The sequence below is a fragment of the Dermacentor variabilis genome, chromosome 1 (assembly GCF_050947875.1).
Source record: "Dermacentor variabilis isolate Ectoservices chromosome 1, ASM5094787v1, whole genome shotgun sequence".
Lineage (NCBI taxonomy): Eukaryota > Metazoa > Arthropoda > Arachnida > Ixodida > Ixodidae > Dermacentor > Dermacentor variabilis.
This window is the reverse complement of record NC_134568.1, coordinates 177970861-177993104: the sequence shown is the minus strand read 5'-3', so window position 1 is coordinate 177993104 and position 22244 is coordinate 177970861. Positions and strand designations below refer to the sequence as shown.

General features: G+C 41.2%; 1 protein-coding gene across 1 annotated transcript in view; it reads right to left on the bottom strand.

Annotated features, from left to right (window-relative positions):
* The window catches only part of LOC142588471 (uncharacterized), a 334812-nt gene that overhangs the window by 97750 nt on the left and 214818 nt on the right, over positions 1-22244 (bottom strand). The window contains exons 34-36 of the mRNA XM_075700246.1: positions 19643-19718; positions 6156-14087; positions 1137-2726 (exon numbers count right to left, since the gene is read on the bottom strand). Of these exons, the coding sequence (XP_075556361.1) occupies positions 1137-2726; positions 6156-14087; positions 19643-19718 (9598 nt within the window). The remainder of the gene's footprint in view (positions 1-1136; positions 2727-6155; positions 14088-19642; positions 19719-22244) is intronic.

Below are 22244 nucleotides of genomic sequence, written 5' to 3'. Positions count from 1 at the left end.
AGAGAATAACGAGGACATGTATATTCATTTCATTTCTTGTAAGTTGCACGTGCACATTCTTTACTGTTGCTTAACTTCCTTTTAATTATTGTTTTTAATGATGTTCATTTTTTAAAGTGTAACAGTATATATTCCCCTGGCGCTAATGTTATTCACCTGAATTTCAATGCGCTTGTAATGATTATGCATGTATGTAGATCTATTCATGCCCAGGGAAGTGGATATATACCACGTGTTGTATTAATGAAGCTACTTACGAAAGCTTATTGTTTGTATTGCGGATGTGTGGGATGCTGATGTTGCCTGGTGGTGGCCCCCTGGCCTCGTCAAGCTGTATGTTTACAGCTTTCTTGCCAGGGTGGCCTTCAACACTGTACTTTGTACATGTTGTCAATAAACTTGACATCCATTTAGCAATAATCTAGCACTTAGCACCAATTTCGCAAAATAAGCCCTCAAAGTCTATGGCAAAATGTACCAACATTCTGTTAACACTTCTAAGGACTGTAGAAAATGAAGTGCTCATAAGTGTTAACTAAACCATCAGTATATTTCTTGTACTTCACAGTAGTTAAAGGCTTCAGAGTGAAAAGACTACATACTTTTAACTTTATACTTATGGGAGCCACATGCTTTAAGATATTTGTGCCAAAACATAACAAAAAGATTATCTTCTTATACTATATTGTTCCTATGCAATGCACCTGTGAACTTTATCCACAGGATAAACTCTGTAGTATCACTTATAATGCCATGCCTTTTCAGAAATAAAACTAGAACACAGATCCTGTTTGCATAACAAGTGCCGACCACTCATTCTCACTCAAGCATCAACACTGCTAAAAGAAAGCTGCATATCAGCAATAAAAATACCTAACTTACTTCCCTTATCACCCACTAGTCAAAACTCAACCATTACAGTTTTCGGAAAATTTTTTTTTTCTTGGTGAAAGCATCTATACCATCTTTAAACTTAAGCCATGGTGAGATGCATATAATACATAAATTCAACACATGTCCAATAATCAAGAAGGCACTAAAGAAAGGATCATAACAGCATTCAGGCAAATCCATTCACTCCAAGCAGCTAAGAGAGCAGCAAACAAAAAACAATGACCAACAAAACAAAGTAGTACCTTCACCCAGTCCTGCGACTGTCAAGGCTGCTTCCCCTCGGGTTGGAGATGATGCATCCAGGTCATCCTGGCTGAGTGCTCGCCCCAGCTTCAGCAACACTTTTTCCTTGGACTCAGGGTCATGAGGCGATAAAGGTGGACCTTCAGTGGTCATCATACATCGGTATTCTGGAATGATCGCAGCCTCGGGAACTAAGCCCGCAGGAGGGTATACAGCCACCCCTGAAGACTGCTCAGGGAAAAGTTGTGCCAAAAGCTCCGCTTCTTCGGGTGTAACTTCTCCTTTGGCTCCGATGCCTCCTTCTGCAGTAAGAACATCCTTGAGCCGGTCATCCATTTTGGGCTTTTCTATGTCACCAAACATCTTGTCAAGAACATCCGCTGTGAGTTCTGGCTTTGATGAGCCTGATGCTGTGGCTGATGTCACAACAGATGTAGTGGTACATACTATTGTCTCTGGTCCAGAAATCTCTCTTCGAACAATGGCCGTCTTTGCCTCCATTGGCTTTCCAGCTGCACTTTCTGCAAAGTGCATGGAGCCTGAAGTGCTTGACGGCAGGTGCTCTGTGGCAGCAGTTTCTTTCCCTGGTGAAGAACTAGAGCGCTTTGTAATTGACACAACTTCAACCGAACCATCTGGAAGCTTTTTCACTTCGCGTGTCGTCACAGCTGATGGATCATCACTGGACAAGCCCTTTGCAAATTCACCCATTTTTGCAAATAAGCTGCTTGCAGTACTTCCAAGTTCCTCAGCCCTTTGCTCAATGTGCTCAGTGACTTGCTGAACACCATCAGATGTTGTTGTCACTAGTCGCCTGATGATGGTTGGTTTACCATCAACAACAGTCGTTTCAATCCTCCGAGAAATAGTTCCATCTGATTCATCCCCAGCAATGTCAGAGGCAAAGGGTACATCACCAGCTTCCCTTCTGATGACCTGTACCACTTCAACATGTCCTTCTGGGGTCTCTTTCACTTGTCGCTTTACTACAGCTGATGGATCCTTGGCCAGCTCTGCTTCCCATGGAAGTGATGGATCCACCATTCTTGACCTCGATTCAGCGGAATGCTTGTCTTCAGGAAGTTTACCGACAACATGCTTGGTAACTTTGACGACTTCAACAACACCACCAGGTACTTCTTTTATCTCTCTTGTCATATGCGTTGGTGGAAATTCTTTTTTACTACCAGCGGCAGTTTCAAATGATGCTGGCTTTAATGATACTTTTGTTCCATCTTGCTCAATGTGTCTGCTTTCAGAGGGTTTGGCTACATCATGTTTTGTAACTTCGATGACTTCAACAATGCCACCTGGTGTTTCCTTCAACTCTCGCTTTGGCGTTGACGGGGACTCTTCATCTGAACTCTTTGACTTTGAGCCACGTGGAAATATTTTCTTGGGAATTTTTGACACTTTCGACAGGAGGCCAGGGCTTGATGGCTTCGAAACTTCATGAGTGGTTACTTCGATGACTTCAACGACACCACCTGGGGTTTCTTTAGTTTCCCGTCGTTCCAGGGTGGGCAGCTCCATTCCTGGCAGCATAACGTCAGCACCTTGAGTTGCCCCATCAGGAACATGCTCTCCCACTGCAACAAATATTCTTGGTTCTTCAACCCACTCCCCTGCAGCAAGACTCATATTTTCTGACAATGTTGGTGGTTCACTTGTGTTGCCACTTTGGAATGGTGCTCGTGCAGCCATTTTTGACTTTGCCTGAGGGCGGGTATTACTATGTGGCCTCTTAACATCATGTGCAGTGACCTGAACAACTTCTACAAAACCTTGAGGTGTTTCTACAACCTTCCTTCTTGCAGGAACTGTTTGTGATTCAACATCCAGCCTTTGCTCATGATGGTCATGGGGTGGGATCTTTATCGCAGCACTTTCTTCACTCCTAAACAGTCTCGATGACTTCTGTATTTCATGCTTTGTCACATGCACAAGATCACTTAATGTTGCGAGATCCCCCTCAAGAATGCCGGCTCTGCCATCAAAAGGAAACAGTTCTGAAATTTTCTCATCACGATATTGAAGCATGCCCTCTTGTATATTAGGAATATTGTGAGCAGTAACCTCAATGACTTTCACAAAGCCACTAGGAATCTGAAAATCACCTGTTTTGACTCCCAGTGGCGATTTGGCACTGCGTTCACACTGCTTAGTTTCCTGAACCTCCTCTGACTCCTTACCAAAAGATCCCCTTTGCATTTTTGGCAGTTCTTTTTCGGCTGTAAATATATGAGTTGTTTTGGATGGAATAAAATGTATATCAGAGACGTTCGGTTCATTGTCAAATATTTTTTTAGAAACTTTGCCAATCTTATCAAGAGACACAAAATCTAGTGCTTTTCCAACTTTTTCAGAGTGACTTTCTTCTACAACACACTTCTCAGAGGGCTTTTTAAAGTCAACATTTCCTTGCCTAAACCCATGTTGTTCATACAAGTTACTTCTGTGAAGATGCACAGGAAAATCACCCTGGGTTGCATCAGTAGGCTTTTCAGATTCCTGTATAACTAATAAATCTTTATTAAAAAATTGAGATGGTCTATCTACTGATATAAGAGTCTCTGAAGTACAAGTGACTGGTATGAATGGCATAAGCCCTTCCTTTGCGAGCAAGCTTTCCTTTGTAGGTTTTGATGTGTCACTATCAACAATAGCAAGTACTTCTGCAAGATGGTCCTGCTTTGCCTTCTGCACATTTGAACCAGTTACAGTTGTGCCAATATTGTCAGCAGACATACTTCTAACAACTTCTGCCTTCTTCATTTCTGGTTCTTTTCCAGCCAACTTGTGAGGTTCAGGCATGCTCCCACAAAATGTTACATTATGAAGCTCTGTGACATTTGTAACCAACATTTCTGTTGAAGGTGAAATATAAATTTCATTTTTTGGTACTGAATCAGCAAAATATGAAAGCTGCCGCCCTGCTTCATGTTTTTGTAAAGCCTTACTATGTCTTTCTGTCTCAGACATCTTGAGAGAAACACCTTCAGTGGAAATAGATGCAGCTTCACAGCTCGCCCTAACTCTAGAATTATGGGATGAGGTTTCCTCCTCAACATTTAATGTTATATTAGTACCTGATTTGGTACGTTCCTGAACAGGCACATGAGCAGCTCCATGAAACATTCTCACAAACTTATGAGATACTTTCTGTCCAGAAGGAGTAACATTATGGCCTGCTACCTGCTTTTCTGAAATGGCTGTTGTTGATCCAGGTATCCGAATTTCAGAATTTTCACCACCTACACTATTTTTACCCACAAAAATTTCATTCTTGGAAACCTGTGAAAGTATTTTCTTAGGCGACTTGGTGATTTCTGAAGCAATACTATCACATGATAAATTATTGTGTTCTGGAGGACTCAATTCAACCGATGTTTTTCTAAATTTAAGACCTCTAGCAGGAATGTGTGCTTTAGACTGGGAAAAACCAACCATTCCAGATTTACCTGAAAATTTGGTGATATCTTTAAAGGATGACCCTGAAGTAGAAACATATTGGTTACTGCCTTCTGTAGGTACTGACACATCAGCAGGGACGTCTGTTTTACAGCCACGAGAGAATATCTTCTTAGGGAACTTAGCCATTTTTGACATGAGCCCACTTTTTGCTTTCTTACCATGCTCAAGAACAATAACACCAAACTCTGCTTTGACACCTTTTGGTAAGTCAACATTCTGCTTTCCTGTGGACAATGGACCCTGAACTGCATACTCAGGATGTTTTTTCTTCTTAACACTCAAGTTCAACTGTTTTCTTTCATCATGCTTTTGTGCATGAGCGCCCTTCTCTGGTGATAAAAAGTCCCACTCCAAATCAGCCTTTTCAAGAGCATCTAGGCCCACCTTTACGTTGCCACTTGTTTCAGAAAGTTTAACGCCATTTCCAGTAGAAGCAGTTAATGGCTCTCCAATAGAAATACTACCCTTTGAACCATAAGAAAAACTTTTTTTCGGCAGCTCAGTCATGTTGGGCATGAAACTTTCATATTGCTGTTTGCGATGTTCTACCGTGCTTATCTCAGCTGCTATGCTAGTGCCCTCTGGCAATTCGAAACTACATAATTTTTTATCAGATTTCATATCAAAATCTGCTCCAGCTTTTGTAGGGCTTTGGATACTGTCAGTCAAAGGTACTTTTAATTCAGGCATATAAGCATAACCACATTTATCAGTACCTGATACGTCTGTTACTGGAGTACTTTGCTTACAAATGTGTGAAAACATTGTTTCTGAGGCTTGTACTGTCTTTAATAAAAGTCTTTCATCTGATCTTTCTGCAAATTCTGAACTACTCATTCCAAAAGGCCTATTACATTGCCCAATAATGTTTTCTTTTGGCAGTGACACATCAAGACTTACACCAAGCACCTCTGGAACCATCACAGTGACATTACCTTGCACTTCTACATCAGGCACATTAGTGTCAATGCCATGAATTTTCAGCGACTCTTCAGTCCTTACATTTCCCTCAGAACCCTGCAGCAGTGTTTTTTTTGAAAGTTTATTTGCATCAGCCAGAGGTTGTAGATATTTCTCAGGCAATATAGCTTCCATATTTGATTGCAACTTTAGCTGTTCAGGACCCTCAGTCAATGTGTGAAGTTTTTTTTCAGTTCCAGATATCTCAACATGCATGCCTTCATGAATTCCCAATGGCCCTTCAGTTGACACGCTGCCCTGAGAAAAGTCAGGTAGCATCACTTTAAGAACTTCATGTACTCCAGACTTAACCTCACCTGATGGCACTCTGAATTCTCGACAGCTTCTGTCAACTGGCATCTTATGTTTTTCTACTAAACCACTAGAGATCTCAACATCAGACACCAAGGTGTTAACATGATCTATTTTTTTCTTTTGAGCATCTATATTAGGTACGTTGAGATGGCCACATATAATAGTACCTGACAGTCCTTCACATGAAATGGCAGGCTTAGAACTGCTAGGAAACATCCTCTTGGGCAAATTGGCCATTTTTGATATAAAACCTTTCACTGAATGCTTACCTAGTTCTGAGGTGCTTATTTCAACCATTCCTTTGCTCCCTTCTGGCAGCTGCACAGTAACGTCTTTTTCATAAACTGAAACACTGACATCTGCTTCAGGCCTTTTGATGGTCTTGACATGGGTCTGTAGCTGCACTCCCAAGTCGGGCATCTTGATGTCAGTAGCCTCAGCTGGTGTTGAATGCTCATCAGTTGAACTGCTACCTTTGGAACCATGGTGAAACATCTTCTTGGGAAGCTTGGCCATTTTTGACATGAAACCTTTATCAGGCACTTTCCCAGTTTCTGAAAAATCAATTTCTAACTTTCCTGCAACACCTTCTGAAGTGTCGGCAAAACTATCCCCTGCAGGAATTCTAATGTCTGCACTTGCTTCAGGCTTCGATGGAAGCTTGGCTTCTATCTTCATGGTTGCTTCAGTGTGAGGGATGTCAACATGAGCACCTTCAGCAGTTACCATAGGCTCTTCAAAGGAGGTCTCAGTCTTTTTACCATGAGAGAGTAGTTTTTTAGGCAACTTGGAGATTTTTGACACGAAACCTGCATCTGACGGCTTGCCAACTTCTGGTGGTGTCACTTCAACTTTACCTTCAATGCCACCTGACAAGTTCAACATAACTTCACTCTCGGGCAACAAAATGTTTGCTTCTGCTACAGGCCTTTCAGGATCTTTTACTTGCAAGTTTAGGTGAGCTTCAGGCATATTGACAGGAACATCACTGACAACTTCTGGAACCTCTTCAATTGATACTTCTCCCTTGGAGCTGTGAGGAAACATCTTTTTTGGGAGTTTAGCCATCTTTGACTTGAACCCACTATCTGAATGCTTCTCTACCTCTGCAAGATCTATTTCAACTTTTCCTTCCATGCCTTCTGCTAAATCCATAGTGACATTTCTCTCTTTCAACACATCCCCCTGAATCATTTCAGGACCTTTTACATCTACTTCTAAATCAGCTTCTGGCAGCTTTACTTGAACATCCCCAACCAACCCGGAGGTGTACTCAATGGAATCTTTTCCTTTAGGGCTATGCGAAAACATTTTTGCCATAAATCCTCTGCCTGTTGGCTTCTCAAGTTCTGGAGTTGTTATTCCGAATTTCCCTTCAATACCCTCTGGTACAGCTGCAGAAACTTCAGGCACTAAAACATCCACATCTACTTCAGGCCTTTCATGACCCTTTGTATCCACCTTTAGGCGAGCTTCAGGCATTTTCACCTGAACACCACTATCAGCTTCTGGTACCTCTTCAACAGATGCACTTCCCTTTGAACCATGAGGGAACATTTTCTTGGGAAGTTTCACCATCTTTGACATAAACCCTCTGTCAAATTGCTTGCCAATGTCTGGAGCAGATATTTCAACTTTTCCCTCAACACTCTCCGACAAGTCAACAGCCACATTTTTAGCAGGCAGAACAACATCACCCTGTATGTCAGGTCTCTCGGGACTTTTAACATCCACCTTCAGGCGAACTTCAGGCATTTTTGCCTGAATATCGCCAACATTATCAGGTGCCCCTTCAACAGAAACACTTCCCTTGGAGCCATGAGGAAACATTTTCTTGGGAAGCTTAGCCATCTTTGCCATAAAGCCTCCATCAGTTGGTTTGCCAATTTCTGGAGCTGATATTTCAACTTTCCCCTCAATGCCTTCTGGCAAATCGACACCAGCTGTTTTATCAGGTATTCCAATGTCAGCTTCAACACATGGTTTTTCAAGACCTTTTACATCCATTTCTAGGTGAGCTTCAGGCATTTTCGCATGAGCTTCAGGCATTTTCGCATGAGCATCGCCAAACTCTGGTGCCCCTTCAACAGAAATACTACCTTCCTTTGAACCATGAGGAAACATTTTCTTAGGAAGCTTGGCCATCTTTGCCATAAAGCCTCCATCTGTTGGTCTGCCAATTTCTGGAGCTGATATACCAACTTTTCCCTCAATGCCTTCTGACAAATCAACACCCACTGTCTCACCTGGTATTCCAATGTCAGCTTCAAGGCCTGGCTTTTCAAGAACTTTCCCTTCTAATTTTAAGTGAGCTTCAGGCATTTTTCCATGAACATCACCTATTTCTGGTGCCCCTTCAACAGAAATACTACTCCCTTTTGAGCCATGAGGAAGCATTTTCTTAGGAAGCTTGGTGATCTTTGCCATAAAGCCTCCATCCATTGGTTCGCCAATTTCTGGACCTGACATTTCAACTTTTCCCTCAATGCTTTCTGGCAAATCAACACCCACTGTCTTATCTGATATTCCAATGTCAGCTTCAAGACATGGCGTTTCAAGACCTTTAACATCCACTTCTAGGTGAGCTTCAGGCACTTTTGCATGAACATCACCTATTTCTGGTGCCCCTTCAACAGAAATACTACTCTCTTTTGAGCCATGAGGAAACATTTTCTTAGGAAGCTTGGTGATCTTTGCCATAAAGCCTCCATCTGTTGGTTTGCCAATTTCTGGACCTGACATTTCAACTTTTCCCTCAATGCCTTCTGGTAGATCAATATGCACTGTCTTATCTGATATTCCTACATCAGCTTCAAGGCCTGGCTTTTCAAGACCTCTCCCTTCTATTTTTAGGTGAGCTTCAGGCATTTTTGCATGAACATCTGCAATTTCTGGTGCCCCTTCAACAGAAATACTACTTTCCTTTGAGCCATGAGGAAACATCTTCTTGGGAAGCTTGGCCATCTTTGATATAAAGCCTCCATCTAATGGTTTACCAATTTCTGGAGTTCCTATTTCAAATTTTCCATCAATGCCTTCAGGCACATTAACTGCCACTTTCTTATTAGGCAGCCCAATGTCACCTTCAAAGCCTGGCTTTTCAGGACCTTTCAATTCCATTTTCAGGTGAGCTTCAGGCACTTTTACCTGAACCTCGCTTGCAACTTCTGGTGCCTCTTCAATTGTAACATTTCCTTTTGCACCATGGGGAAACATTTTCTTGGGAAGCTTGGCCATCTTTGACATAAATCCTCTATCTGAAGGTTTGCCAATTTCTGGAGTGGATATCTCAACTTTTGCTTCCATGCCCTCTGGGAAGTCAACGACCACTTTCTTATCGGACAATGCAATCTCAGCTTCAGGTTTTTCAAGACCTTTTATATCAACCTCAAGGCGAGATTCAGGCATCTTTACCTGAATGTCACCAACACCATCTGGTGCCCCTTCAACAGAAACACTTCCCTTCGAGCCATGAGGAAACATTTTCTTGGGGAACTTGGCCATCTTTGACATAAATCCTCCGTCTGACGATACTGCGATTTCAGGAGTGGATATCCCAATTTTTCCATCAACACCTTCTGGAAAGTCCACGGCCACCATCTTATCAGGAAGTTCAATGTCAGCTTCTAATTCTGGCTCTTCAGGACCTTTCACATTCATTTTAAGCTGAGCTTCAGGCATCTTTACCTGAACTTCACCGATGGCTTCTGGTGCTTCAATTGTAACACTTCCTTTTGAACCATGAGGTAGCATTTTCTTGGGAAGTTTGGCCATCTTTGACATAAAGCCTACATCTGATACTTTGCCAATTTCTGGAGTGGATATTTCAACTTTTCCTTCCATGCCATCTGGCATGCCAACAGCCACATTTTTATCAGGAAGTGCAATCTCACCTTCTACTTCAGGTTTTCCAAGACCTCTTATATCTGCCGTAAGGTGTGCCTCAGGCATTTTCACGTGAATATCACCGACACTTTCTGGTGCCCCTTCAATGGAAACACTTCCTTTTGAGCCATGGGGAAACATTTTTTTGGGAAGTTTGGCCATCTTTGACATAAAGCCTCCATCTGATGGTCTGCCAACTTCAGGAGTGGGCATATTACCTTTTCTCTCAAGTGTTTCTGGCAAGTCAACAGCTGCAGTCTTACCAGGCAGTACAATGTCGCCCTCCACTTCAGGTCTTTCAAAACCTTTTATGTCCATTTTGAGGTGAGTTTCAGGCATCCTCATTTGAACATCACCAATAACTTCAGGCGTGCCTTCAACAGAAACACTTCCCTTAGAGCCATGGGGAAACATTTTCTTCGGAAGTTTTGCCATCTTTGACATAAAGCCACCATCTGACGGTTTACCCATTTCTGGTGTTGAAGTCTCAACTTTTCCTTCAAGGCCTTCTGGTAAGTGAACATCCCCTTTCTTAGCTGGTAGTGCAATGTGACCTTCAACTTCAGGCTTTCCAAGACCTGCAACATCCATCTTAAGATGAGCGTCAGGCTTTTCAAGACCTTTAACATCCATCGTAAGATGAGGTTCAGGCATTCTTACCTGAACATCACCAACACCTTCTGGAGCTCCTTCAACAGAAATACTTCCCTTTGAGCCATGGGGAAACATCTTCTTAGGAAGTTTGGCCATCTTTGACATAAAGCCTTTATCTGAAGGTTTGGCAATTTCTGGGGCTGGTATTTCAATTTTTCCTTCTATGCCTTCTGGCAAGTCAACTGCCACTTTCATATCAGGCAGTGCTATGTCACCTTCTATATCTGGCTTTTCAGGTTCTTTTACATCCATCTTAAAGTGAGGCTCAGACATTTTCACCTGTGCATCAACACCTTCAGGAGCTCCTTCAACAGAAATACCTCCCTTTGACCCATGAGGAAACATTTTCTTAGGAAACTTGGCCATCTTTGACATAAAAGATCTATCTGATGGTTTCCCCATTTCTGGAGTTGATAATTCAACTTTTCCTTCAGTGCCTTCTGGCAAGTCAACAGCCACTTTCATATCAGGCAGTGTTATGTCACTCTCTATATCTGGCTTTTTAGGTCCTTTTACATCCACTTTAAGGTGAGGCTCAGGCATTTTCACCTGAACATCAATGTCTTCAGGAGCTCCTTCAACAGAAACACTTCCCTTTGTGCCTTGAGGAAATATTTTCTTAGGAATCTTGGCCATCTTTGACATGAAGCTTTCATCCGACATTTTGCCAATTTCTGGAGTTGACATTTCAACTTGTCCTTCCATGCCTTCAGGCACGTCAACAGCCATTTTTTTACTTGGCAAGGCAATGCCACCTTCTGCTTCTGGTATTTCAAAACTTTTCGTATCTATTCTCAGGTGAGCTTCCGGTATTCTCATTTGTATATCACCAACATCTTCTGACGTTTCCTCGAGAGAAACGCTACCTTTTGAGCTATGAGGAAACATTTTCTTGGGTAGCTTGGCCATCTTTGCCATAAAGCCTCCATCTGATGGCTTACTGACACCAGGTTGTGATATTTCTACCCTGCCTTCGAAGCTCTCTGGTATTTCTACAGAAATTCCTTTTCCAGGCAATGCATCAAAATCTGCTTGAGGTTTGTCGGGAATATTTGCCCTTATACCAAGTTCATCTTGTGTTTTTGGAACACTAACATGAACATCAATAGGTGCTGCTGCTAAGTCCCGAACTGAAGTTTCAACTTTTGCACCTTGAGGAAGCACTTGCTTTGGTATTTTAGTGACTTTAGACATGAAGTCATCTTCGGCTGATTTGCCCAGTTTGTCCAAACTTGCGTCAATACGTCCTTCAGCACTATCAGGCAGATCTGCTGTCACTTTGCTGTCATCAAGCTTTGTTTCAGGCATTTCAAAGCCTTTACCGCTTGTTTTTAACTCCAATTCTTGCTGCGAGAACTCAATGTCAACACCTTTAGTAACAACCGATGGCCCTTCTACTGAAACACCAGACTTGGAATCATGCGAGAACATCTTTCTTGGCAGCTTAGTCATCTTTGATATGAAGCTTTTCTCAGATGGCATAGATAGGTCTTCAGCATTCATTTCGATGCTCCCCTCTACACCTTCTGGCCTGCTGGCCCCGATTTCTCTTGGTATTATGTCAGATACCATTATCTCTTGATCTCTGTCTAGTGTAAGCTGTGTTTCAGGAACAGAAACATGGATACCATCGGCCGATACTGATGGCTCTTCTACTGAAACTTCACCTTTGAAACCATGAGGAAACATTTTTCGAGGAAATCTTGCCATTTTTGTCATGAAACCACTCTTTGTTGTTTTGCCATGCTCAGGAGTACCTATCTCGATGGTGTCTTCTGCTTTGTCTGGCCATTCAACAGTGGTTTCCCTGGAGGTGAGTGACAGCTCAATATCTGAACTCTGAATATCTGGATGTTTTCCTTCAACAGTAAGCAGTGACTCTCTTGGCTGTGACTTGACTTCTCTAATGTCAATGTCTACCATGGGCTCTCCAACGGAACCTTCCACTTCGAAACTAGAAGGGAAAGACGTTTTAATGCTTTCACTCTGCCTTTTGAATTTGATGTCCGGTAACCCTGGTTTGTCTGCCTTTTTAATACCAATATCCACTCCAGCAGGCAGTGATGTATCACTGCCAATATCTAAATCAACAGAAGCTGACAGTTTTTGAGTACCTGCCTGTTTGACCTTAATGCCTTTTTCTTTTTTCTTAAAGGTAGTATCCCCTTTTGGCTCCTTTTTCACTTTTTGCTTTGATGAAGGGAGACTTTCACTTGCTGATGAAGGTTCATCTTCAGATGAACTGGTCTTTGAACTACGTGGAAACATCTTTTTTGGAATTTTAGCTATCCTTGAAAAGAATCTGCCATCCGGTTCTTTAACTATGTCATCTGCACCTGTTTCCAAGCCTTCCCCATCATTTGCTAGTACATCCTTTGTCCCTTTTGTAGTAAATTTAGATGTGTCTACTTCAACATCCACACTTTTTATTTCATGTAAGGGCTTTTTTGAAGGCTTTTCACTGGCTTTAGGTAAAGTGGCAGACTTTGGAAGCTTTCCAGACTTCTTTTTAGCAATAGGACTGCTCTCAGAAATTGATGATGGCTCTTCATCAGAAGCACTAGCTTTACCACTGCGTGGAAACATTTTCTTAGGGAGTTTAGCCATTTTTGAAAGGAAGCCAGTATCCATTGATTTGCCGTCAGAGCCAGAAAGCTCGACATCCTTGTCTACAGCCATGGGAACGTCCTTCAAGTCTTTCTTCATCTGCTTCACTGGACTTGTTTCTTTTTGTTCTTTACGTTTCTTTTCAGCCTCACTAGTGTCACTTGACACATCTTTCAGGCCCATGGCCACATCAGGAACCTCAACTTCAGAACTAGGAAGCCTCCTTCTATCTTTATCTCCAAAGCTGCCTTTCCCCTCTGGACTTTTACTGCTTCTTTGTCGCTTAATATGGACTATTTCAACAATTTTACCAGGAGTTTCTTTTACAATTTTCTCTACTTTCTCTACAATAGTACCTTCGGGACTTTTTTGTACTCGCTTCTCTTGTTCCTGTACTGAAATATCTGCCCCAAGTGACCCATTTTCTCCAGTTTTGGTTAGATCAGGAGACAAAGAACGCTCCTTGCTCCTTCTTTTGAATGAGGATGTTTTTGCAATATCTTTCTTAGGTGTCGCATCTTCCTCAGGCAATGCGCTTCCAGCATAACCTGCTGTGGTTGCATTGGTTGGTGGAGTGTAAGTATCCCTCAACCTGGGTAAAGTGTAGTCAGGGCCTGGAGGACTTGGGCTCTTTTCTTTCTTATCTTTCTTCTTTTCTTTTTTCAGCTTGCCATCAGCAGCTGGCTCTTTGGAGGCATCTACAGCCTCTCTGATGCTTGAGACAGTCATGGCATCAGTGGTACTGGTGAAGTCCCTTTCAGGTGTGACACTGTCCCTGATCCTAGGTAGGCTGTAGTCGGGCCCTTGAGCTTTGGGGCTCTTCTCCCTCTTGCTTTTCTTCTTTGGGTCTCGAGGAGGAGCTGTAGGGCCTGTCTCTAAGGCTGCCTGCTGAGTGACCTCTGTAGAATCAGTCTTCAAGACAGGCTCTTCTTCAAAAGTCTCTTCGACAGCCATCCGGGCAGCTGCCTTCTCCTTTGAACTTCCTTGCACAATGCGACCAATTGCCGCTGATATTGGAGATCCTTTCCCGACTCCTGGAATGGCCTTGCTGGTTCCTGTCCCCATAGACATTTTAAAAAGTCATCCCCAGCCACAAGCTGACCGGCTTAATTGAAGCAATAGCAATGTGCCATTAGATGCATCTAAAGGTACAAAATTTCACATCCAATCCATTCAAGCAATATGTTACAAGCCCAGCAACAAAAGTTGGTCAAAGGTGATATCTTCCAAATTCTGCATAAGTTAATCATGAATTAAGCTGACACATCCTGTTACAGCCTAACATTCTGCACACTATAAAGACATTTGATTATAGACTTTTCATGAATCCAAGAATCTTCACTTCTGTTAAAAGATTTATTTCTGTCCTATGTACACTAAGCTCATGCTGAAGATATTAAATAAAGGCAGGTTTGTTTACAAGACATGCTTATACATATAGAGATAAAATTCTCATGGTAAAATTATTGATGTTTGCAAAGCTTTGCATGGCAGCGACCATAAACAAGACTTATGCTGTGACAGGCTTTATTAAAATGCCTCCAATCTTTTCACAAGAATGGTTGCTTGCTGGGCTAGTTGGTTCATTGTAACTTATGCAACAGCGCGAAACATAAGGAAGGGACAACAATAGACACCGAGTGAAAAGAGCTCTGACTTCCAACTGTTTATTCTACTGTCAACTAGCATCATCAGTAGAATAAACAGTTGGAAGTGTCCAGCATCGACAATAGCCAACTTCCAACTACCAGTTGGAAGCCAGTGCTCTTTTCACTCAGTGTCTATCATCGTCCCTTCCTTATGTTTCACACTGTTACATAAGTTGCATTTTCACAAGAGCGTAAAATTTGGATTCTTACAGATCCCAACTTTTTTTTTTTTGCTCCAAAAGGAAATGCAGCTGGTGCAATGTATATACTGATGTCTCATAATAAATGTTTTCCTGTACTGTTCGGTCATGCAAGATACTGCTACAGGACACTGCATACTGGCAACCACGAGCGCCTAAACCTCCACAGATACGATAATACTGTCAAATTGCTAATGCAGCTGTGTGCAATGCTTGAACGTAGTTACGAAATTCTTATCTAAATACAGTGCAAATAAATATAGAAGTATCATGTCTGAGTAAAGCATAATCCCTTATGCTTATCCTAACTGGTGCACACGGCTACACAATATACAAGCTATTTGTGTCTTTGCATGCAATAATATCACAATATCAAACTCAACTTTAGCACTGGACAATGGCATATCTGTCCTGAAAAATGTGTAAGTGTAAAAAACAAACCAAATATCAACCAAGACTGCTCCAAAGCACAGCTTGCAATGTGAAAAAACAGCAGCATGCGTGTATAGTAGCAAAGCAAGCAGTGGACCCTTTTGAAAAAAATTTCACAGGCTCACTTACGGCCCGGCTTCTCAATGTAGTCAGAAGAAGGGCAACTGTCAGTCCACTACAGGGGCGAGGTCAGGTGACACACTAGCATCCTTAAAAACATTCCACTGTCAAGTTCTCTTAAAATATGGCCTCCATAAAACACATCTTCATTCAAGTTAGTGTTAAGGTTATATGGGTTATGCAGTATATACTGCAGGATTAGAACACAATATTGTGAAAAACTGTAATAACAATGTTCATATATTTTGCCTACACAACACACTTAATGGAGATGACAGACTTCATGCCCTCTTTCGTATTCACTGAGTGATAAGCTTTTTTGTGTTTTTTGTATTCAAGACAGTCTTGTCACTCTGCAATTATGTAGCATCCAAATCATTTAATCCAAAATGCCCATACATTGGTTAAGTATCACTTCAGTTCTTTGCGAGAGTTGTGCCCACATATAATGATAGAATTAAAAGGAATATAGAAGCCTCATCATTACAGCCAAGCATTTCACTTGGAAGAAAAGAAGCATGAAAAATAAGAAATGCTGCACACAATAGTAAATATAACTGACGAGGAATGCATTTATGGTGATGCCTGGAACGAAAAGCTGTGAAAAGAAATGCAGCTTCCCATGGGACACAACAAAAGAGTGTCACAATTACTTTGTAGATGGCCAGTAAGCAGTACTTAAGTGTTGTGTTATTAAATTATCTGACAGTAACTATCTCATGTCTAAAAATTAAGATGTATTGATGAAAAGCATTAAAATAGGTTTTATAAGTCATCCTTGTCTTGATATTTCTGCCAAAATTGTGCAGAAAGGCAATTGTGGAAGCACCAAATTGCTTCTAAGCTGTTCAAAATTAATTCCACAATGCATTGCATAACTGATTCATGCCTTCCTTTAGGTGTGCCATTGATGAAATAAGCAAACAAAACAAAAATTGTTGTGCTGCTCCTACAGTCAGTGCCTTTCATTTAATGCACACACTCACACAGCTATGCTCATGGAATCATGCTTCAAAGAAGCAATTGGTTCACTAAAAATGAACGTCTGCATCATTCATTAACATGTGACACAATTTATGTTTGAATGCCTTTACATATATTTTTACTTACTAGGTATATTGAGATTTTTCCTGAGGCATATATTTTCACCAAAACAGAGCCTTTTTACAAATGTATTTATGTGGGCTATGGACAATATGCACTGTTATCATCATATTAGTTATCACTACAACTGCAGTTGTTACAAGAGGACTTGACTGCATATCAAGTTTCCATGCACACAGTATGTGGTAAAATCATATCAGGGGTTTGAGAACAAAGTCTTCAAAAGAGTTAGCACAGAACACTGTAAATCACTCCAAGAATGAGCCTGCTTAAGTCCACACACAAAAATCAGCATGTACAAGCATGGCACCTGCTGCAACCAAGCTGCAAGCAGCAGCATCAGCAGCCACTACAACACATCATGGGTACCCAACAGTGTTAGCCAGTTAAGAAAAAAAAAAGCAGCCAGTAGAAATAAAATTGGTAGCTGCAAGGCTGCACAGTACTGGCACTGGAGTGAAATTGTCAAAGCATGAATTAGCACAAAACAGCAAAACACAAGCAGCTGAGTTTGTTGCTTACAAAACTACTGATATGCCTGCGATATTTAAAAAAATTTACAGGAAATAATTTTTATTCTTTCTTTCTCTCTTTCTTTCTTTTTCTTTATAAGCTGCAGAGGCCGTCATGCTGGCAAATACCTAAGGTTATATTTTAGGTGCTCTATTTCCTTTCTCCAAATTTTATTTCTCGAGAATTTCACATCATATTTCACACCTTGTGCTGAAGTACTGTGCACACACTGATAATGCAGCAATAGCCATTAACATTCAACATTGCAATGTGCAGATCAATAGTTACACAAGCAGCAAGACCTTCAGAAAAAAATACATTGACGCCTAGTAATGCAACATTTTCAAGGGAATACATCTGTCACCCCACGAGAATGAGGTCTCGTGTCAGAGATCAGTGTTATCGTGTAACGACTATATACAAAGCGAAAGCATTTCTGCTAGTTTTGGAGCTGTGAAAAGAACAAAAGTGTCAGTTATTTATACTCTCCAAAAACATCACAATAACAGATAAATAATCTCGATTTAAAAAACAAGAATGCTCAATTAGGTAATTAAGTAACATTCTTCTAAGAGAAAAAAAAGCACACATTGCAAATATTATCTTTAAGAACAGCCAGGTATTGAAGCTGTTACATGATAAATTAAGTATTTTAGCTCTCATGAAACCACTCTTCCAGATTAATCCTTATTTGAAGCCATGTGGTATCAGTTAAAAGAGGCTAATTGTCAAAGTACAAGATATTCTGGTGAAGGCCTTGCAGAACGGTACATATCCTTCACGTTGCCACACAAAAAAGACACGTCCGCAAAACAATTGAAATACACATTTTGAGCAAAACCAAGCAAAAAAATTAAACGAAACAATATATTCGTCTCACTATGAGCACGGATGACTGGCTTGCAATATGCACAGCAAACAGTGTTAGAAACGGTGCAGCGTGTCAGTAGCTAGAGCGAGCACACTGAAAGCAGGGCCATAACCCCAGCACAACTGTTGCAAAACATATGCTTGTGGTGGAAAAAAGTAACAAGCAAGCATAGCAATGGCTCGTGAGCAGCTCAAAAACATGTGCATGATGTGATAGAGTGCTGTGACACTTCAGTGGTAGCTAGTTTATGACTTAACTTCTATCTTTACATAGCAAATGGCGCATGACTAAAAACTAGCAGATATAACCTTTAATACTGCGCGATATCAATTCCATCTCATAAAATTATACCAGCTGCTGCACAAAACGAACCAGGAAGGAGGCACCTAAGAAAATGACATAGCACTCATTGCATGCTGGAAAATGCTAATTTAGCAACATTAACGAAGTCACAGCTTTTTACTACAAGCACATGAGTAATACTTTGTGCATGACCTCCAGGATGGGTCTCTAACCATATAACAGTACACTGCTACGGCCAACTCTTTACCGCTAGTCACAAATTTTGTAAGTACAGTTCTATAGGTACAGGTTCAACTACATTAACTATAAGAAAAAAATAACAATAAAAATACATAATAGAGATTATATTGTTACTTGTTCAACAACCACTCAATACAACAAACCCACCTTTAACCAACAATTATGATGAGTGAATTGCATTTTCCAACATATCCAACAAAAGAAGCATTACTCCTTAAAGGGACAGTAAAGACAATTCTACATATGGCCTTATAATTCAGAAATTAGCACTCAAAGTAAGCATTGTGCCACTTGCTCACCTCCACACAGCCCGGTGTCATTATCAATGTTATGAAACAATATAATCAGTATAAATGACAGCGTTGCAGTGACACGGCGGCACAAGGTGAATTAATGAGGCAAGCAAACATAGCAGGTTGCGGTGCCAGGTGCGCTGATGACATTCCTATCATTATAAGCTGTGATCGCTCTTTAGCACCTTATTCATCTGCGTCGAACCACTATCACCATGATTAACCGTACTCCGGCAGTGGCTGCGTATGGCGTGGCCGCATTGGCCCTATCTTGAAAGTGATCTGCGACGGCGACAGAATGATGCGCCAAGCGCTGATAGCTTTGTGTGCACTGTGTTCTCGTCGCTTCACGTTGAAGCGAGAGGCAGCACAAAGGTCAATTCGCTCGACGCTGCGGACCCTATCTTGAAAATGATTGTGTTATGTGACCGATGGACAGACGGGTTTCCTCATTGGGTAGGCACAGAAATGCTTACACATTTGAAATCAGTTGAATAAATCTCAAGAAAAATAAAGATTTGGTAAAAGTTACTGCAAGAGAGTTCGTATAACATATTAGCAATGTCAGGTATTAACCAGTAGTAACATTTTGCATAACACATCACATTAAGAGTCCATGTGGCATTGCCATGCGTCTTCCCCTTTTCCATGTTTTGTAAACTAACAAGTTTCGCAAAACGGTTACATAGATGCTCTCATACTGTTTTGTCCACAACATGCCATCAATGTGTAATTCACTTTAATGTCCCTTTAAGAAATTCTTCTTTTCTATTTCAAAGTATTTTTGTTTGCTTCTTAAGCCTGTTTAGCAGTAAACGAAGTGTTAAAACAATTCAGGCACTTTAAGAGCAAGCAACTATAAGCAACGATGACAAGCTCACTTACCCTTAGCCTCAGAACCTGTGTGCTTCTCGTGGACCGATCCAGTCTCGCTACTCGTCTCCTCCGCCGACTCGGCCTCCTTGCACAGAGTGTGAGAAACATGATCCCTCATGAGGCCGCCCGTTATGTGCCCCGAGCAATATTACAAAAAGATTCAATGACCCTTATTACAGGATGGGAAGGAAGTCATTACAGACCTACTCCCATAAGTTTAAGGACAACAGTGAAAACAAGGGTAATGGCAGCCATAATATATCTCACCCTGGAACGTCTAGAACGTCCAAAGAAATGTGGGGAGTTACAAAACACCTTCAGAAAAAAAGAGCACTACCATAGAACATAATTTTTTCAGAGTGTTTTGAATTACCAGAGTTATGAATAATCTGAAGCTTCTTTTTGCCATCTTCAAGGCTCCTTGTTTTGTCATTCCTAGCAAGCTGGAAGATGTAACTCTGCATGATGAAACTGATGATACCCCAAGTTACGCATCACCAGGCTGCAGCTCCTCTTTTTTCTTTCTCCCATGTTTAAAGCCATTTCAGCAGTCATGGGTGCATAAGTTGCAACATATATTATACACTCATTCGTTTTTTTCAATTGCTTAGTCAATATTTTTTGCTTTCTCAACCACATTGCTCAGTGGCTCCTGCTGCCATTTATATAGGCCATTCACATATATCAGAGAACCAGTGAATAACTTCAACATGTCATCCAAAATATGATCAATTTTTTAAACCGCAGTAGAAACAAGCCACTTGCTGAGCAACATTTTACATTTTTGCTGCACTGGGAGATGGAATATTTTGCCCACCAGTTTGCGATAACATAATGATCAGGTATGTTCATTTACCACATTCAAAAAGTGTTGCAGGTTCCATTTAAGGTTATATCAGACAGAGAACATTATCCTCTAGAGTAGTAGCCAGCAAGGCTCCAGAGGTTGCTAAGAGCATGTTATTGAGTACCACAGTACTTACTTAAAGTTTGCAATCTGTATTAACTCCTTCCATGCCAACTTCTTTTTTAGAAAACCAGCGAAATTTCCTGAATTTTTTTTATGACTGATTCATTGTGATCAACTTTTCTTATTGCAATACCAGCAGTTCATTTGTTATTTTATGTTGTCTTTTAATGCCTTTTTTTTGCATGTTTTTGAGTTGCACATAAGCAAGCTTACAGAAACAGTCTATACGAAGCTTGATATTTCTTGGAACATAAGTGTGCTTTTGTTGTCCTCCATGTGGCATGTTCTTGCTGGAGCAGCAAGGGAAATCGCGGAGGTGACGGCGGCAAAGTGTATTCATCTATACGTGTCCATGTGAGAGAGGCCACCAGAGGCCCTATAGCTTCCTCGCAATCATCAGTACTAAGTTCAACTTCTGAGTATGACTCACCAGACTTTTCCAGGTCTGAGTGTTTACTTGCAGTGAAGAAACAAGCAAGAACACTGTGATTCTGGCATTTAAAAAGGTAGCTGTTGTCACTGCAGCCGCCTCACTGCATACTGCCATATCTAAAATACAGGAGAGCCAGACTTCCATTGCATTTCCAATAAACACAACCTCAAAAAATCAGTTTTCTGGGAAGCTGATGCTGCTTATTAGCACCAAATTCACACCAAAATGGTAACTGTCACTCATTTGTGGCACTCAATAGACAAAAAGAAATTCATGGACGAGCGAGATTCACCCTTGGCATGGAAGGAGTTAAGCGATGAAATCCTGCAGACACAGCAACAATGTAAATGGCAGCTTTTAAGACCTGCATAAACAAAGTCACACTACAGAGAAGATACTAAAATGATAGTAATTAATGTAGATGGTGCACAAGCACAGTGTGCCCATGTCCTTGGCCGATCCCACTTGGTGATAGTAGGCCCAGATAAACACTAAAGTGCAGCAATGGAAACCATGTCTCGATGGCTTAGCCAATTCACCCCTCCTTTCTGAATTGATGACACAAGCAAACTACTGTAGGGGGGGGGGGGCAGGTGTGCTATTGACGTTCTGATCATTATAAGCCTATAGCTCTTCTGCACATTATCCATCCGTGTCGAACCATTATCAAACGTGATCAACTGTGCTCCGGCGGCGGCTGTGTTCTGACTAACAACCATTGTACATAATTTGCATCATCACTGAAGCTTACCTAAACCTTCCTTTGCTTTCCCCCCTACTTTCTCTCCACAACATATACCAGTACATCATCATATCAAACACTTAAGAAGGAAAATTTATTCCACAAACATTTAACAAATCATGACGCTATGATCACAGCAATGAAGTTTTGGGCACTTCTCACATTTAGAGCAGCTGCATACTTGAAACAAAGTACAGTCCATGCAGTCATGGAACACATCTTTTATTACACACTGACGCTTCATAGAACACTCCTTTTTTAAATCAATTTCCTTCACAGTAGTATCACCAAGATCTGCACTAGACATTCTCTAATAAATGAGCAACCAAAAGTGCTCATTAAGAAGTTTCACTTATAGTAAAATATACGCAAAATGATTAAACCGGTCTTGCTATACTGGCTGTATCAATATTAAGCATGTATTATGGTAATACATACAAGATAACCAGGAATGCATGTTGAAAGG